The sequence below is a fragment of the Ranitomeya variabilis genome, chromosome 3 (genome assembly GCF_051348905.1).
Source record: "Ranitomeya variabilis isolate aRanVar5 chromosome 3, aRanVar5.hap1, whole genome shotgun sequence".
In the NCBI taxonomy this organism is placed as follows: Eukaryota; Metazoa; Chordata; class Amphibia; order Anura; family Dendrobatidae; genus Ranitomeya; species Ranitomeya variabilis.
Window position 1 is genome coordinate 411,464,644 of NC_135234.1, and position 19,902 is coordinate 411,484,545.

The 19,902-nt window shown below is 43.5% G+C and overlaps 1 protein-coding gene across 1 annotated transcript in view; it reads right to left on the reverse strand.

Moving 5' to 3' along the window:
• TMEM120A (transmembrane protein 120A) overlaps nucleotides 1–19,902 on the reverse strand; it is an 83,014-nt gene that overhangs the window by 13,213 nt on the left and 49,899 nt on the right. The window contains exons 7-10 of the mRNA XM_077296278.1: nucleotides 16,946–17,011; nucleotides 8,257–8,318; nucleotides 8,074–8,166; nucleotides 1,178–1,242 (exon numbers count right to left, since the gene is read on the reverse strand). Of these exons, the coding sequence (XP_077152393.1) occupies nucleotides 1,178–1,242; nucleotides 8,074–8,166; nucleotides 8,257–8,318; nucleotides 16,946–17,011 (286 nt within the window). The remainder of the gene's footprint in view (nucleotides 1–1,177; nucleotides 1,243–8,073; nucleotides 8,167–8,256; nucleotides 8,319–16,945; nucleotides 17,012–19,902) is intronic.

Consider the following 19,902-nt stretch of genomic DNA (forward strand, 5'->3'; position numbering starts at 1 on the left):
TCGGTAAGTAACTATATTTTTTTTCCTTGATCGCAGACCACCGAACAGTTCTTCCTGTACGGTCTGGGAAGTTCTCTCCTCCTCAACTTCAATAGTCCTCCTTACCACCATAAGGAGTTCTTCTATACTTTCTGAGGAGAAAAACTCTCTCTCCTGTTGGGAGGCTTCTGGGTCCAGAGTTAATTTGCCTTCCTCCAGAAGATCTTCTGGAATTGATATTTCGTTCTGAGAGTCATCATCCCCTTCCTCCTCCAGGTTAAGCTTTTTAGATCCTGGGGGAATACTGGGAGAGCGTGTGGGCTGGGAAAAGGCAGCCAGGGAGGTTTTTATCTCCTGGTGGATTAGGCCTTTAATCTCTTCCATTAAGGAAAGTTGTTATTCCATGATTACTTTCTCAGTGCACTCTTTATAATGTCTTTTTTATGTGAAGAAGCCAGCTTTTTTTGTACAGACTGCACATTTACATGAAGTCTTAGATTTGATTCCTGGTGCAGGTTCCATGTCCCCCTGACAGAAAGGAGACAGAATAGTAAAACATTTGTACTTGCACACAGCAAATGGACACCCAGTGGCAGAATACTTACTGGGACCGGGAGGGTGCTGGGATCTGCAGATGCAGAGAAACCACAGGAGGAGAAGAGGCTGAAAGTTGTGAGAGGTCTGCAGCCGAAGAACTCCCCCAGACCTTGCCCGAAGGTGCGAACTGAAGGGGGGAGTCCCGAGTCCAAACAGGAGACAGGAACAGCATTCAGGAAGGAGAGGTAAGCCCGCTCGGTCCCCTGCTGCTCGGCTATTTATATTTTCCACGGGTATCTGTTGCCGGTACAGCACACCGTCTGGATGACCTCTTCATCCCTAGTTGGGACAGGAAGGAACACTGAGGGGAGGATGTGGGAGGGGTTATTTAACCTCTTTGGTATTTCCTGTCCCTATTAGAAAATGGGTAATATCCTCGGTGTGCTGTTGTGAGGGGTTATTAGAGAAAATATGGATAGCACTGGTACGAGAAAAACTGACATTTGAACTCACATCTGAATGAGGTCTAATGGGTATGCTATTTACAGGTGAAAATCACAGATATAACATGTATGTGACTCACTGATGTCTAAATGAGTCCTTAGTACAGACTATAAAAATCAATTTTCAGAGATCAGCTAAGTAATGAGTATACACTTACTTGGCCAAAGAAGAGGAATGGTAAGAGAAAGGTCAATCCCCTCCACATCCACGATTGAAACCCCTCTGAAACATGTAAATCATTGAAGCAGATTATAAACGGTTATTCATAGGGAGATGTGTAAGCATTCCTGCAAAATGTGGAGGTGTCCTTAAAGATGCAGGATTAAAATGATGGAAAGAGCCACAGAGACAGGACAGTCTACGCAGCAGCAGATTTTCTTTAATAACTTCAGAGCAAATTTAAAAGTCACAGGTACTGCACAAATGTTTGTTTAACCCATTAAGGACCAGGCCTAGTTGGGCCTCAAAGGCCAAATTTGTTTTTTGCCCTTTCTTAACCCCTTTCCAATTGTAGGGTCATTGTTTTTTCTATTTTCATTTTTCAGACAATTTAGCCTTGTGATGGATTGTTTATTTCCGGACTAATTTATTTTCAGGATGAAATGTGTTTTTCAATGGAACCTTTTTTTCCATTTCATTAACTCTTTCTGGGGGGTTATGTGAAGAAAACAGCAAGTTTTGTATATATGTTATGTTGCATCATAAACTTTGTGGTGTTCACTGTCTGGCCGATATAACATTCTACATTTAGTCTACAAGTTCTTAAAATTATATTGATATCAAAACACATACTTTGTGTTTTACTAATTTTTTTCCACAAGTTTTTTGGAAAAGAAACCTCATTTCTATGTCGCTATTTTCTGACGACTGCAACATTTTAAATTTTTCTTTAACACAAGTTGTGTGAGGGCTTATTTTTTGAAGAATGAACTGAAGTTTTCATTGGTAAATTTTGGGGCAGATATTACTTTTTGATTGCTTTTTATTCCTTTTGTTTGAGGACGGGAATGCACAAAAAAACCCCTGCAATTTGACTACCGTTTTGCAGGGGTTTTTTTTTTCCTGATGTTTCCTATGCAGTATAAATGACATGTTGTGGGTCAATACAATAACAGCAATTCATACATTCATATAATTTTATTTAGGATTTACTAGTTTTCCACAATGAAAAGCATTTTCAAGATGTATTTATTTATGTTTCTACAATCAATGATCCCTATATTTTTTAATTTTTAAAAAGGCACAGCTGTGTGCTTCTTTTTGTGAAACAAGCTGCAGTTTTTATGTGTAACATATTGGGGTGGTTAAGATTTTTGAACGCTTTTCATTCCATTTTTTGGGGGTGGTACAACCAAAAATATATATTCTGGCACGGTTTTTATGATTTTATTTTTTTCCCTCGGTTCAACATGGGGGTTAAATAATTTGGAAATTGAATAGGAAAAGTCGTTATAGGTCAGTAATACCAATGATGTGCATTTTATTTTCTTTTTCACATTACAAACCATTTTTTAATAAGAATAATATTTATTTTTAACATTTTTAAACATTTTATTATTTTTTATTTAAATTTAAATTAGCTCGATCACTTATATAATACACTGAAATACGTATAGTAAACCTCAATACAGAAGTATCAGCAAAATGCAGCATTTAATACAATAGTAACATAACAGTCATACGGTCAATGTTAAGCTCTTGGGTCATAGCAGCTCATCGAAATCCATGATTGAGCTGTGTGGGGGAAGAGGGACAGTAATGGGTGAGAGAAAGAGCCCCCTTTCTCAGTCTAATCATCTAGATTCTGCAGTCACTATTGAACGCAACTAGTGAGTTAAGTTACATTTTTATTGAAGGCCGGGAATCTGTTATAAAGGTTTTGCAAGGGCATTAGGGAGAAGACGTGCCTGGCACAAGCTGCTGGAAAGACCAGAGCACACTAAAGAAAAAAGCAGATTTTGGCTTTTAATTTGACCCTCAGAACTGGGTGAAACCCCCTCTGTGCTCTCTGGAGGAGGCTCTGGGTTAATAATTGAGCCCTTTCGCCCAGACAGAACTGAGGGACCGACCGGGTGGACTTGGCGGGGAGAAGACAGATGCCATCTTTCCGACTCAGGCTCTGGTTCCAAACAGCGCAGTGGAGACAGCGGTGACTACCGCAGAGTACAGTCCCACAGACCTGGATTCCCCCCCTTCTGCCTGTCAGACTCACCATCATCCCTGCCGGACTCGCCACCCTCTATCGGCTTCCCCTGTGTCACCGGCATTTGTCTGCCAAGTGGTGCTTCGGCAAGCACCCGCCCCTCGCTGTTCTGGAGGGACGGTAGAGTGCACTTTATTGAGTGGCGTGCCAGCCTTATCTGCTGCTGTGGAGCGTGGCGCTCCCTCTCGGCTCCTCTCCCGTCCCACCTCACGGTACGGGGACCTGACACACCGGGTTTGGAGCTGCGGCGCCCAGGATCTCCCTCCCCTGGCCGGCACCATATTGATTCGCCCGCTTGAATGCTGAGGACGGAGGTGGTGAGACCAGTTGCCAGCCTGAGGTCATTGGGACACATAGAAACGCCACGGAAGCACTACTGATACCCAGGGAAGTGTTGGAGAGACAGAGAGGAGGGACTGTGCTGGACTGGAGGAGAGGGGACAGGAGAAGAGGGAGGACAAGAAGAATAAAGTTAGTCACCACAAAAGCCCTAAGGTGAATATAGTATAGAGGGAGGGTTTATTAACTCTCTTGAATACTTTTTCTGGAACCTCCTGTTTCACTGGTTACTGTTGTGAATTCTGCTTTTGGGCTCCCTCCGGTGGTTGTAGGTGGTAATGCAGTTGCCCCTGAGTTGCAGCCCTGGTCAGGTGTATCTGCTGATTGCAGTTCTGACTGGGGTATTTAGGAGTGCAGGATTCATTTGTCCTTGCCAGTTGTCAATTGTTCTTGGGAGGTTATGGACCTCTGCCTGGTTCCTCCTGCCTTTCTGCCAAATCAGCAAAGATAAGTGTCTGGGTTTTTTTTCCTGTGGCACACATGCAGTGTGCTTCACAATTCAGTGCTATTCTTTGGGTTTTCTTGTCCAGCTTTGATTGTGTCAGTATTTTCTCAGTCTTGCTGGATTCTCTGGAGTGGCAGATATACATTCCATGTCTTTAGTTAGATTGTGGAACTTTTTGTATTATCTGCTGTGGATATTTTTGGAAGGGTTTTAATACTGACCGCCTAGTAATCCGTCCTATCCTTTCCTATTTAGCTAGAGTGGCCTCTTTTGCTAAATCCTGTTTCTACCTGCGTGTGTCTATTCTTCTCCTACTCACAGTCATTATTCGTGGGGGGCTGCCTATCCTTTGGGGGTCTGCTCTGAGGCAAGGTAGCATTCCTATTTCCCTCTATAGGGGTATTTAGTCCTCCAGCTGTGTCGAGGTGTCTAGGTTCGTGTTAGGCACACCCCACGGCTACTTCTAGTTGCGGTGTTAGTTCAGGATTGCGGTCAGTACAGGTTCCACCAACTCCAGAGAAAGTTTCATGCGGCTCCAAGGTCACCGGATCATAACAGGTTACCACCATACTATTTTTGTATTACTGTGATTAGAGATTTTCACGCAGGAATCAAAGACCGCTGTGAGTATAGACAGAATATTCCATATAATCCTCTGATCAGATTTATAATTGGGGCAAAGGCGACATCTAGTGGCTCTCCAAAAATCAGCTACAAAAGTCCTTCATAAATATATAAGGATTTTTTTATTTTTTTATATCCCAAAATGTAATTTTTTTCCCTATCCTCCACTTTATGCATTGGGGGACATGTTGGGTACCATAGCAATTATTCTTCAAGACTGAACTTGAACGCCTCATAATGGTCAAAATTGGCAATAAAGCATCAGGAGCCACCTCCAGGTCTAATGCCTCACTCACCCAAATAGGCATAAATTCCTCAATAAAAAGCAGACAAAATCCTCTTCACCCAAACCTTTGCCTCCTATGCCTATCGATTTGCAGTCTCTAGATGACTGATTCAGAAATGGGGTGTGAGATGGATGACTGTAGATCCTCAGGTGAACACCCTATATCCCGATCTTTTTTTAGAAGGATACTTGCCAAGTCCCTAGAACCGGTTGTTAAAGATCTGTCTGACATTAATCAAGAACTATCACTAATAGGGCATAGAGTGGATGCCATTGAAACTTCTAACACCACCTTAATCCAACAAACGAATGCCATCATAACTTGCTCTCAAGGTCATGAAGACCACATCAACCAAATATATTCTATCCTTGAAGACCATGAAAATGGAGAGACGCGAAATAACCTGCATATAAAAGGCATCCCCGAATCAGTAGCAACTGAAGCACTATCTCCGACTCTGACAGAGATATTCTCTAAAATCCCGTCTTAAGAGGATTCCTCTCACATTGAAATAGTGATCGCTAAGACCCAGGCCTAAATCTGGGGACCCCCCACGTGATGTCATATGCCGTTTTTTGGACAACCGCACTAAGGACCTAATATTAATACAGTCAAGGGAAACAGAGGACATCGTATTTGAAGATTCATCGATTTTGATCTTCCAAGACCTGGCAGCTTCAACACAACACGGAAGCCTTACGCCATAATAAGTTTCAATATCGTTGGCTTTACCCCTTCAGCATTGCTATAACAACCAAAGATAAGCGCATCCAGGCCAGGACCTTTGTGGAGATCCAACAAGCATGCAAAGAACTAGGGGGATCACTCTGGGAAAATATCCAGACCTGGAAACATCTAGTTCAACATCTTCCCTAAATCTCATGCCCCAATCATCGCCTTGGAGCATGGTTCAATCTTCCAAAACCCAGCGAACCAAACATAAATCAATGAAACTTCATCCAGCCCCACCTGAAGATGAGAATGGATGAGCCAAAGAACAGTATGCTGGATTTGTTTTGATTGTAAACATTTCATTTTGTGACCTAGTTTTACTGTAAGGTTTTGATTCTTAGGGTTCCGTCAACTTTGCTCCTCCTGTTGTCTTTTTTTTCCTTTTTAGGTAGAGACTTGCATGGATATGGTCCTCCACCATTTGACTCAGCTAGTTTAAAACTATTCTACCAATATTTTGAGCTCTTTACACTGGTACCACGCTCCCTTCCCGTGGGGTCTTCCTGATCCCTATATTGAAAGGCGTTCGTGTGGAGTTGGCTCCTCGGGACTGGAGATGATTGACCAAACAGGGAGCCTATAGCGACGGCGCCTTCACGTCCTCCTTAATGTTTATTCTTCTACTTTAATATGGTTATTGTTACTATTAAGTGCGCCTACATATTCTTATGTACTATTTCTGGTGTCCTAAAGTATCCATACCCCTCTTACTTTTCCAGTTCCCTTTCCCATTCCCATTCCCCGGGTCCACTGTGGTTGCTTTACAGATTGAAGGTCCAAATACTTTCTTTTTATTTAGAGACACCGACAAATTTATTTTTTTGTCTATGTAAGACCTTACATACAAGCATACGAAATAACTGACCTACCAGTGGACCTATAGCCCCCCTTCATGTCACTTCTCTTTACTCCAGACTCCCCCCCCCCCCCCCCCTTTTCTCCTTTTCTCTTAAAGGGCCACTGTCACCCCCCTCCAGCCGTTATAAACTAAAAGAGCCACCTTGTGCAGCAGTAATGCTGCATTCTAACAAGGTGGCTCTTTTAGTTTTAGGTTCAAGTATACCCCCAAAAAAGCGATTTGATACTTAGCCACCATTGCTGTCTCTAGCCAGGGAGGCGGCTCCTCACTCCCCAGCTTGAAACGCTCCTCTGCCGTCACTCACATCTTCTTGGTCTTTCTGCGCCGCCCCCTCAGCGCTGTTTACGTTTTCAAACCGGCGCCTGCGCTGTGTAGTACTGTTCTGCGCAGGCGCAGTAAGCTCTGGCCGTCTGCCGTCCAAGCCAGGCTTGCACACTGCGCCTGCGCGGCAGTGCGGCCACCCACCTTTGGAATCCCAGCCCCGCACTGTGTTATGCATTATGCACAGTGCGGAGCTGGGATTCCTGGGCATGCGCAGAACAGTACTACACAGCGCAGGCGCCGGTTTGAAAACGTAAACAGCGCTGAGGGGGCGGCGCAGAAAGACCAAGAAGATGTGAGTGACGGCAGAGGAGCGTTTCGAGCTGGGGAGTGAGGAGCCACCTCCCTGGCTAGAGACAGCAATGGTGGCTAAGTATCAAATCGCTTTTTTTGGGGTATACTTGAACCTAAAACTAAAAGAGCCACATTGTTAGAATGCAGCATTACTGCTGCACAAGGTGGCTCTTTTAGTTTATAACGGCTGGAGGGGGGTGACAGTGGCCCTTTAAGTTCCTAGCTATACCGAAATTGTCGAAAGTTGTGACATCTGTTGCATTGCTTCCATTTATATGAAGAATGAGACCCTTTCTGCTTCTTTTGCATTACTGATGTATTGACCAACGTTTTACACATTGATTTGGAGATGTTTTTTTTTTTTTTTTTTGTGTAATCTTAGTGGTCTCCGGTCCATTTTGAAAACGCTGATTATGTGTTTGTTCACCCTTTTGCTATACAAATTGTTGTCATTTATTCTGAGTTACTTAATAAACAAAACATTGAAAATAAACAAATAAAGGTTTTGCAAGATCACAATCTTGATGGGCTTTCTTGGGACATGCCATCGATTTTAAACAGGTGGGGGTCATCTAAGGGCATTGGCTTTTTGTTTTGTATTTTGCCCCATCTACATGCATGTCTTACACTTAGTAGTGGGTGTGTTGGGCATTTCAACGTTGTCTCGCAAGTGAAATGAACCTTGCTGCAATACCCTTAACAGACTTAGCGTACAAGTGAACATCCTTCTAGTGTGGAACTTCCATATTTTTTGCCAGGAGTTGCACATTTTCTTAATACCTGAACATTCAGCGTCAATAAGAAAGTTTTGGGTGTTCTTAAGGATTTAAGATTTACTTTGTGCAAGTCAGTATTCATATATAAAATTAATAATAATAATAATAATAATAATAATAATATAGTACCAGAATGGTGCATTGATAATTTTCTTTCCAAAACTCATACCTACCCACGGTCAAATCCATGTTATGTCTCTCCCCAAGAGCACGTAATCTGTACAAACAGCCACTTTGGTAGTAGTACTGCAGGAACTGAACAAAACCTATTCAGAAAAGGGATAATAACAAACAAAGTGTCTAAGGAACATGGTTATTTACAGATATACATAATTTTAGAGATGCAGCATACATACTTTGGTACATGGAGAAAGAAAGGAATTGGTTTCTGAACATCTGGTACATTAATCCATCTGGCCTAAAAAAAATTAAAAAAAATAAAATCACAAGTTGCAGGTATTTATATGTGCTCATTGCTTGATTCAGTGAAAAATAGACAAAAGATAATTATGAACGCCGTGTGCCACTTCACTCAAAACTTATGAATGTATGTATGATTCAGTGTTACCCTCTGCACTTTGTTTAGAATAATGGTGAAAAACAATGTCAGGTGCAACCTTATATTGCTTTAGCCCCTTAATGACCAGGGGTATTTCCGTTTTTTTGTTTCCATTTTTCGCTACCCTCCCTCTCAGAGCCATACCTTTTTTTTATTTTTCAGTCAATATGCCCATGTGAGGGCTTGTTTTCTGCGGGACGAGATTTACCATTGATTTTAACATATCATGTACTGGAAAAAGGAAAAAAATTCCAAATGAGGTAAAATTGCAAACAAAAGTGCAATTCCACAATAGTTTTTTGGATTTTTTTTTCTACATGTTCACTAAATGCTAAAACTAACCTGCCATTATGATTCTCCAGGTCATTACGAGTTCATAGACACCAAACATGTCTAGGTTCTTTTTTTATTTAAATGGTGAAAAAAAATGGCAAAGTTTGTTAAAAAAAAAAAAATGTTGCCTTTTTCAGAGACCCCCTAGAGCAGGTGTGTCAAACTGCATTCCTCAAGGGCTGCAAACAGGTCATGTTTTCAGGATTTCCTTGTATTGCACAGGTGATCATTTAATCACCTGCACAGAATGATTCCAGCACCTTGTGCAATGAGAAGGAAATCTTGAAAACACGCATGGTTTGAGGCCCTCGAGGAATGCAGTTTGACACCCCTGCCCTAGAGTCTCCATTTTTTGGGATCTCGGTTAGGTGAGGGCTTATTTTTTGCACGCCGATCTGATGTTTTTATTGATACCATTTTGGTGCAGATATGATCTTTTGATCACCTGTTATTGCCTTTTATTACAATGATGTAGCGACCAAAAAACGTAATTCTGGAGTTTCGATTTCTTTTCTCGCTATGCCGTTTACCAATAGGATTAATTCTTTTTTTATATTGATAGATCAGGCAATTCTGAACGAGGCGATACTAAATATGTGTATATTTGATTTTTTTTATTGTTTTATTTTGAATGGGGCGAAAGGGGGGTGATTAGATCAGCTGTCATGTGTAGGAAAAGGCGGGCTCAACACCGGAGCCCAAATCAAACATAGGAAGGTGTCCAATGACAGACTCTGCCCTTCATTGGATGTTAAGGGTTAAAGGGATTTTTCATACATTTTTAAAAATTTCTAGTGGCTAGCTAAGCTGATAAAAGAAGACATTCTCTGTTGGACCAGAAGCGATGATATCGTGACATCAGTCACAGATGTGGCCACCGATTGGCTGCGGGGACTTGAAACTTGGTGGAAAGGAAGTCATCACTCCGGTGGAGAAAGTTGGAGTGGCAGTGCTGAAGCAGGGAGTGAGTTCGCAGGTGAATAAAGCTTCTCTTCTTTTATCAGCATGGTTGTCCACTGTAATTAAAAAAAACCCGCCAAAAAACCCTTTTAATCCCACATTAGATTAATCAATAGCTGTGCACCCTGGAGAGGACTCCGTGTCATTAGAAATCCCAACCAGTGTGTCTATCTCTAGGTCTCTTCTAGAACGACATACCTGTTTGAATGAAAACAGCACAGTAGCAGGTTAACCTGAAAACTTAGCTGAGGAGGACATTTTATCTGTGACAACTGGAGCTTTCCTTTACTGTTCAGATTACGCCATTTCTTAAAGGGAACCTGTAACCCTCAAAATCGAGGGTGAGCTAAGCTCACCGGCATCAGGTGCTTATCTACAGCATTCTGTAATGCTGTAGATAAGCCCCCGATGTATCCAGAAAGATGAGAAAAAGAGGTTATATTATACTCACCCAGGGGCGATGCTGGTCCGGTCCGATGGGTGTCATGGTCCGGTCCGGCGCCTCCCATCTTCATCAGATGACGTCCTCTTGTCTTCACGCTGCGGCTCTGGCGCAGGTGTACTTTGTCTGCCCTGTTGAGGATAGAGCAAAATACTGCAGTGCGCAGGCGCCGGGAAAGGTCAGAGAGACCCGGCACCTGCGCACTGCAGTACTTTACTCTGCCCTCAACAGGGCAGACAAAGTACGCCTGCGCCGGAGCCGCAGTGTGAAGACAAGAAGAAGACGTCATCGTAAGAAGATAGAAGGCCCCGGACCGGACCGCGACGCCCATCGGATCTGACCGCCCGCCCAGGTGAGTATAATCTAACCTCTTTTTCCTCATCTTTTAGGATACATCGGGGGCTTATCTACAACATTCCAGAATGCTGTAGATAAGCCCCTGATGCCGGTGGGCTTAGCTCACCCTCGATTTTGGGGGTGACAGGTTCCCTTTAAAACCTGTAGTGCACATTCTAACATTGCATGATATGAGGTGCAGCTCTTGTTGGTAGTTGGAACCCCAGTGGTCTCATACTCCAAGCCCACTGTCACAGGTTTATCTGGATGGTATGTAAAACTATTTATCGCAATATTTTATCAGCTTCTGGGGACATTATGTTTACTTAAAAGCAAGTATTTGGGGAATAAAAAAAACAACCTTTTTTCAATGTGATTTCTTTACAAATTTATGCATTATGTGACTTTAACAGGCTCTTTGTTACCCCGCAGACTCAACTTTGCTGTGGTCTGTAGTTATAAATCAGCTGAGAGGAAGTCAAAAAATTACAGATAAAAATAGAGCAAACTCTCATTTGACCATTAAAATAAGCTCATTGATGGATTGTCAGTTAATTCATTCTGCAGCCAGAAATAGAGAAATATAAAGACAAATGGTGCAAAATATTTAATTAAACACAATTACAAACATTTTTTTAGTAGGAAAAAAAACGGTAATTAGTCTTACCGATAATTGTATTTCCAGGAATCCATCCTGACAGCACCATGGAGGACGTCCTTCTCATCCGCAGTGGGACAGGAAACCACGAGAGTTTAAAAGGACCCTCCCCCTTCCACCCTTCAGTGATTTTTCAAAGTAACACGTCTGGATGGATGCAAACAGAACAAATTTATTTTGAACATAACAAGATTAGTACAAATGTTACTTCACATAAGTATAACAGACATTTAGGGAGGGAACTATCCGTGCTGTCAGGATGGATTCCTGGAAATACAATTATCGGTAAGACTAATTACCGTTTTCCAGGTCACCACCTGACAGCACCATGGAGAAGTACCAAAGGAAACTTCCTAGTTCTAGGGTGGGACTACCGCTTGAAGCACTTTCCTGCCAAACGCTAACTGAGAAGAAACTACATCTAATTTGTAGTGTTTTGAAAAGGTGCTAATATTAGACCAAGAAGCTGCTTTGCAAATCTGATCAACTGAAGCCCCACCTTTTTCTGCCCAGGAAGCGGCCATAGCCCTAGAAGAGTGAGCTTTCAGGACCTCTGGGGGGTTCTTTCCCTGCGCCTGATAGGCTATGCTAATGGCGGATCGAATCCATCTAGCTATGGTGGATTTTGAGGCTTTTTTCCCCTTATTAGGACCCCTGTAAAGGATGAAGAGATTATTATCCTGTCTCCAGGCCCTAGTCATATCTAGATATTTTAGTACTGTTTCCCTGACGTCTAGGTTATGGAAAAAGGACTCTTTCTGGTTCCTAGGAAACTGGCAGAAAGATGGAAGTACTACCTCCTGGTTTATATTAGAAACTGAGGCAACCTTGGGAAGGAACCCTGGGTCAAGTCTTAAAACTAGCCTATCGTCGAATACCTGAAGATAAGGATTCTGGATGGACAGGGCTTGGAGTTCCCCTAATCTCTTGGCCGAAGTAACGGCTACCAAGAAAACAGTCTTAAGGGAAAGATTAACAATGTTAATGTCCTTCTTAATATCAAAAGGCTCCCTACATAACTCATTAAGGACTAAGTTAAGGTCCCAAGGAGGGACAGTGTATCTGATTGGGGTTCTTAGCCTTGTAACTGCCTTGGAAAACCGCGCGATCCAAGGATGAGCGGCCAGGGAAGTATCATAGAATACACTGAGGGCCGATATCTGGACTCTTAAGGTACTTGGCTTAAGCCCTTTCCTGAATCCCTGCTGTAAAAAGTCCAGAATTTTAGGTATGTTAGGGCAATCAAGATCGATTGTTGCGTCTCCACAAAAGCTGCAGAATTTCTTCCAAATTTTAAGGTAAATTGTTGAGGTCACTGGTTTCCTACTTGCTAGTAGAATGGAAATCACCTCCTCTGATAGGCCTCTTGTTCTTAGGATCTGCCGCTCAGGATCCATGCAGTTAACTGTAGATTCCTCGGGTTTTGATGAAGAACCGGACCCTGAGAAAGTAAGTTCTCTAACTCCGGGAGATGGTACGGATCGTCTACTGCAAGTTTCCTTAGGAGAGGGAACCAGCTTCTTCCGGGCCAGAAGGGAACCACCAAGATCACTCGAGCTTTGTCTTCGAATATTTTTCTGAGGACCCTCGGCACCAGAGCCAGAGGGGGAAAGGCATAAAGCAGACCTTTGCTCCATGACTGGGAAAGGGCATCCACCCCTGTCGGGTTTTCCTGAAGGTTCAGGGAATAGAACGCTGTTACCTTCGCATTCCTTCTGGTCGCAAAGAGATCCACTCTCGGAGTCCCCCAGCGTCGACACAGGGAATCGAAGACCTTGCTGTTTAATTCCCACTCTGTGGGTGACAGTTCTTGTCTGCTCAGGTAATCCGCCACCTGGTTTCTTGAGCCTTCTAAGTGAACCGCTGAGACCGAAAGCACTGTTTCTTCTGCCCAGGTGAAAATTCGATCGGCCAGATGTTGTAGCTTCAGATGCCTTGGCCCTCCTTGGTGACGAAGAAAGGACACCGTCGTCATGTTGTCCGAAAAGATCTTCAGGTGTTTGTTTTTTAGCAAGGACCGGGCTGAACGCAACACCTTCCAAACCGCATGCAGTTCTCTGTGGTTTGAGGAATTGCTGCCATCTTCCTGATTCCAAAGCCCCTGGAAGAATCTTCCGAGAACCTGGCCACCCCAGCCCTGCTGACTTGCATCCGTCGTTACGGTGACTGCCGGAGTCTGGATCCAAGGGACACCCTTCCGGAGGTTTTCTGATACCGTCCATCATCGTAGGGACTGTCTGACCCGATAAGAGAGAAGAAACTTTCTGTCCAACGACGACTGTCTTCTGTCCCATGATGACAGAACCGCCTTCTGCAACTGCCGAGAGTGGAACTGACTCCAGCTGACACAAGGGATACAGGATGTCATGATACCCAAGATCTTCATAGCATCTCTTATTGTCACCTGATTTCTTGCAAAATGTCGAACTTTCTTTATCAGATCGGACCGTCTTTTGTCCGGAAGGAATGATTTCCTCATCTTCGAGTCCAGCACTATCCCTAAGAATTGTCTTCTTGATCTTGGCGTTAGGTGCGACTTTTCCCAGTTCAGGACCCATCCTAACTTCTGCAGAGTGGAGATCACCAACTGAGAATCGACCCTGAGTTGCCCTACAGAGTCTGCTACCAACAGGAAATCGTCGAGATATGGCACTATCGTGATATCTCGTTTCCTGAGGTAAGACACGATCTCTACAATGAGTTTCGTGAAAACCCTTGGAGCCGACGCCAGTCCAAATGGAAGGCAACGAAACTGATAATGGAATGTTTCTCCTTCCCTCTCTACTGCAAATCTCAGGTATCTCTGATGATGTGGAAATATTGGCACGTGGTAATATGCACTTTTTAAATCTAAAGTGCACATTACCACGTCTTTCCCTAGAAGGGGAACTGTGGAGCGGATGGATTCCATCTTGAACCTTTTGTATTTTAGCCACCTGTTTAGAGGCCGGAGATTTATAATGGTCCGGGATTCCCCTGAGGGTTTTTTTATAGAAAAAAGACCCGAGTAATGACCTGTTCCTATCTGGTGGGGAGGGACAGGAGATATCGCCCCCATCCGGAGGAGGTCCTGTACGTCCGACCACATTGGAGAGACTGAAGAGAGACGGGCGTTGGAAACAAAATATCTTTCTCGGGGAAGGGAGTTGAATTCTATCCTGTACCCCTGAGATATAACCTGCAGGACCCATGGGCTTGTTGTAATTTTCTCCCACTCCCCCAGGTAGTTTATCAACCATCCCCCTATCCTGGTGGCGTCATTTTCTCCGAAACTCTGATCTGGGGTTCGAGGGACCCTGATCTCTATTTCGGTTCCTATTCTCTCCTCCTTTCTGGTAGCTCCACCTCCCTTGCTTTCCCTTACCCCTATAGTCTGATCTCTGACCATAATAGGGCCTACGAAAGGGCTGGTATTTCTTCTTTTTCTCCTCTGGAAACCCCTTCTTTTCATCAGAAGCTTTTTCCAGTATGTCATCTAATATGGGACCAAAGACCCGAATGGACATCCCCCGACCAATTTTTTAACCAAATAGCCCTTCGGGCAGCATTTGATAGGGATTGGCCTCTGGCAGTGAATCTCACAGATTCTGCCGTGGCATCTGCGAGAAAACCTGTTGCAAGTTTTAACAAAGGGATAGCTTTAATAATAGATTCCCTCGAGGCCTTTGCCGACAACTGGTCCTTCAAGTCGTCGACCCATAGATGCATTGATCTCGCCACAGATGTTGCCGCGATATTTGTGCGGATCACTGCGGCCGAACTCTCCCACGCTCTTTTAAGGAGACCATCTGCTTTTCTGTCCATAGGCTCCTTCAAGTTTGAGGAGTCCTCAAATGGTATGGCAGTCCGCTTTGATACCTTTGCCAGTGGGATGTCAATTTTCGGTACATCCTCCCAATCCTTGACTTCCTCATGATCAAAAGGAAGACGCAGTCTAAAGTCTTTTGGAATGGAGATTCTCTTTTCTGCCTCTTCCCATTCTTCTAAAATCATCGAACTGTGGGAAGAGGTGATGAAGAGGTTAATGGCTGCCCACTGAGACAAGATTAGAGACTAGCCGGCTCGGACTCACCGAATGTGGGCATTAACCGGGAAGACCTTTGACGTTTGTGAACGTAAGCCCCCGAACATCTCATCCTGGACGGATTTAAAGGTTGAAGGTTCCTCAACCTGCATGGTCTGTCTCACGGCTCCTAGTAGCTCTTCTATATCGTTAGAAGAGAACAAGTATTTCTTTCCCCTCTGAGGAGGGTCTCTGCATACTTCCTCTTCCTCCATTTCAGGAGTCTAAGGGACTGTCTTCAGATGACAGGTCAGACTCTCTCTGCCTTTTCCTGGACCTAGGAATTTCCTGGTAATCAGACTGGGACAACAGGGGAGTGGAAAGACTAGATATAGAAGCCTGCACCTCTTCTCTAACCATAGTTCTCATGTTCGTTATTAAGGAGGCCTGCTCCTCCCCCACAATACGGGCAGTGCAGGGCTCACAGAGGGGTTTCAGCCAGGAGACGCCAAGCTTCGAGGCACATAAAGGATATTTCCTATTTCTTCTCTTCTCTCCAGAAGAAGAATGCCCCTAAAATAAATAAGAATATCGCTAAATGGATATTCTATAGGGACCAAAAACAAACCTCACCACTAGGTGAACTCACATGAGCCTGGGAAGCCGGCGCTTCAGCGCTCGCCGCAGCCGTAGGATTTGGATCCTCCATAACCGACGCCGCGTCGCTGCTGCGCTATCTTACCTTATATACTTTTAGTCCCTTCTCCTCAACAGGAGCAACGAGGATGCCGCCATTGTTCCCGGCCGTGACCCGGAAGTGATGCACGGCGCGGTGAACCGGAAGCTACTGGCCGCCATGTTTTCCAGCGCTCGGCCAGCGTCCTGAGCTCAGCGTACTGCCCGGCTTCGGATCGCATGCAAAGGGTATGCCTCGCAGGAGCGATAACAGGTACATCTGTGGGGCATCCTCCGAGGTCGAGAGCCCCCGCCAGGGGGAAGCGACCTCTGACCAGGAGCAGCGCTGCACTGGTACAAGCTGAGGGACCCGATCACTTGGGTGTCAGCTAACAGAGCCTCACAGCGGGAAGGAAGAGGCCGAGCCCCCCCGATCCACACTCTCTGTAGGGACAGGCGATCTCTCGTCGTTCCCATCCACAGTGGGACAGGAAAAAACACTGAAGGGTGGAAGGGGGAGGGTCCTTTTAAACTCTCGTGGTTTCCTGTCCCACTGCGGATGAGAAGGACGTCCTCCATGGTGCTGTCAGGTGGTGACCCGGAAAAATGCATTTAAAGAAAGAAATTATTATAAAAAAAAAATTGTACTAAACTACTGTTATCAAGATATTTGGAAGTCCGTAGGTTAGCTTGTGTAGCGGCAGACATGCCCAACAGTCCACTATTAACATTGGATGATGCATTCTTCATTAACATATATGAATGATGAACTTTAATATTTTTTGCTAGAACTCACCAGATCACTTCATATTACCGTAACTTATAAATACCGTAATATATATATATATATATATATATATATATATATATATATATATATATATATATATATATATATATATATATATACACATACATACATACACACACACACACTCACAAAATAGAACTACGCCTCCCAAGATATGAATAATGGGAATAAATTGACTTTATTGATAAATAAATAGAATCTCAATACATTAAAGACAAATGTAAACTCCAAATGGCACAAGACAGCAAACACGATTATTAGAGCTCACCAGGTCAGCATTACTCCTGACAGAAAGGTGGACACGTAATGGTTCAGGACCCACCAGCCTTTAATTCTACAGAAAAAAAAATAAAACAAAAGCACAAAATAAACTCGCTGCTTGTCCGGAAAAAAGGGATTATGTAATGACCACATGCCACCTGACCTCAGAGACCCCTAGTTGGCCACCATGGTGAGGCTCAATGCTTACTCACATAACATGAAGCATGGTAATTGCCCCTGCAGGCAGGTGATGCTACACAGCAAGGACATTAGGTAACAAACAGTAAAACATTCAGCAGGTTTATATATTGCAATATTGCTATGGGGCCAAGTCTTTTAACCTATACAATACCTTTGATGTCTGAAGAGTCTATAGATTTTAACCCCTTCATGACCCAGCCTATTTTGACCTTAATGACCTGGCCATTTTTTTGCAATTCTGACCAGTGTCCCTTTATGAGGTAATAACTCAAAAATGCTTCAACGGATCCTAGCGATTCTGAGACTGTTTTTTCGCGACATATTGGGCTTCATGTTAGTAGTAAATTTAGGTCGATAATTTTTGCGTTTACTTGTGACAAAAACAGAAATTTGGCGAAAATTTTGAAAATTTCGCAATTTTCAAATTTTGAATTTTTATTCTGTTAAACCAGAGAGTTATGTGACACAAAATAGTTAATAAATAACATTTCCCACATGTCTACTTTACATCAGCACAATTTTGGAAACAAAATTTTTTTTTGCTAGGAAGTAATAAGGGTTAAAATTTGACCAGCGATTTCTCAATTTTACAACAAAATTTACAAAACCATTTTGTTTTATGGCTGAAAATACCCAAAAGTGACACCATTCTAAAAACTGCACCCCTCAAGGTGCTCAAAACCACATTCAAGAAGTTTATTATCCCTTTAGGTGTTTCACAGCAGCAGAAGCAACATGGAAGGAAAAAATAAACATTTAACTTTTTAGTCACAAAAATGATCTTTTAGCAACAATTTTTTAATTTTACCAAGGGTAAAAGGAGAAACTGGACCCTGAAAGTTGTTGTCCAATTTGTCCTGAGTACACCGATTCCCCATATGTGGGGGGTAACCACTGTTTGGGCGCACGACAGGGCTCGCAAGGGAAGGAGCGCCATTTGACTTTTTGAATGAAAATTTGGTTCCCATCTTTAGCGGACACCATGTTGCATTTGGAGAGCCCCTGTGTGCCTAAAGATTGGAGCTCCCCCACAAGTGACCCCATTTTGGAAACTAGACCCACTAAGGAGCTTATCTAGCTGCATAGTGAGCACTTTAAACCCCCAGATGCTTCACAAATTGATCTGTAAAAATGAAAATGTACTTTTTTTTTTCTCACAAAATTATTTTAGCCTCAATTTTTTTTGTTTTCACATGGGCTACAGGATAAAATGGATCCTAAAATTTATTGGGCAATTTCTCCTGAGTACACCGATACCTCATATGTGTGGGTAAACCACTGTTTGGGCGCAGGGCAGGGCTCGGAAGGCAAGGAGCGCCATTTGACTTTTTGAATGAATAACTAGCGCCAATCGTTAGCGAACACCATGTCGCGTTTGGAGAGCCCCTGATGTGCCTAAACATTGGAGCTCCCCCACAAGTGACCCCATTTTGGAAACTAGACCTCCCAATGAACTAAACTAGATGTGCGGTGAGCACTTTGAACTCCCAAGTGCTTCACAGAAGTTTACAACGCAGAGCCGTGAAAATAAAAAAAATCATTTTTCAAAAATTATTTTTTAGCTGCAATTTTTTATTTTTACGAGGGTAACAGGAGAAATTGGACCCCAAAAGTTGTTGTCTAGTTTGTCCTGAGTACGCTGATACCCTATATCTGGGGGGAACCACTATTTGGGCACACGTCGGGGCTCAGAAGGGAAGTAGTGACGTTTTGAAATGCAGACTTTGATGGAATGGTCTGCAGGCGTCACGTTGCGTTTGCAGAGCCCCTCATGTGCCTAAATAGAAGAAACCCCCCACAAATGACCCCATTTTGGAAACTAGACCCCCCCAAGGACCTTATCTAATTGTGTGGTGAGCACTTTGAACCCCCAAGTGCTTCACAGAAGTTTATAACGCAGAGCCGTGAAAATAAAAAATCATTTTTCTTTCCTCAAAAAGTTATTTTTAGCAGTCAATTTTTTATTTTCACAAGGGTAAAAGGACAAATTGGACCCCAATTGTTGTTGTCCAGTTTGTCCTGAGTACGCCGATACCCCATATGTGGAGGTAAATCACTGTTTGGGCACACGTTGGGGCTCAGAAGGGAAGTAGTGACGTTTTGAAATGCAGACTTTGATGGAATGGTCTGCAGGCATCACGTTGCGTTTGCAGAGCCCCTGATGTGCCTAAACAAAGAACTACCCTCAAGTGACACCATTTTGGAAACTAGACCCCCCAAGGAACTTATCTAGATGTGTGGTGAGTACTGGGAACCCCCAAGTGCTTCACAGAAGTTTATAACGTAGAGCCGTAAAAATAAAAAATATTTTTTTTCCCTCAAAAATGATTTTTTAGTCCGCAATTTTTTATTTTCACAAGGGTAACAGGGGAAATTAGACCCCAATTGTTGTTGTTGTCCAGTTTGTCCTGAGTATGCTACCCCATATGTGGAGGTAAACCACTGTTTAGGCGCACGTCGGGGCTCGGAAGGGAGGGAGCACCATTTGACTTTTTGAACGCAAGATTGGCTGGAATCAATGGTGGCGCCATGTCGCGTTTGGGACCCCCTGATGTGCCTAAGCAGTGGAAACCCCTCAATTCTAACTCAAACACTAACCCCAACACACCCCTAACCCTAATCCCAACACTAACGATAACCCTAACCACAAGCCTAACCCTAACCCCAACACACCACTAACCCTAATCTTATCTCTAATTCCAACCCCAACCCTAATCCCAACCATAACCCTAAGGCTATGTGCCCACGTTGCGGATTCGTGTG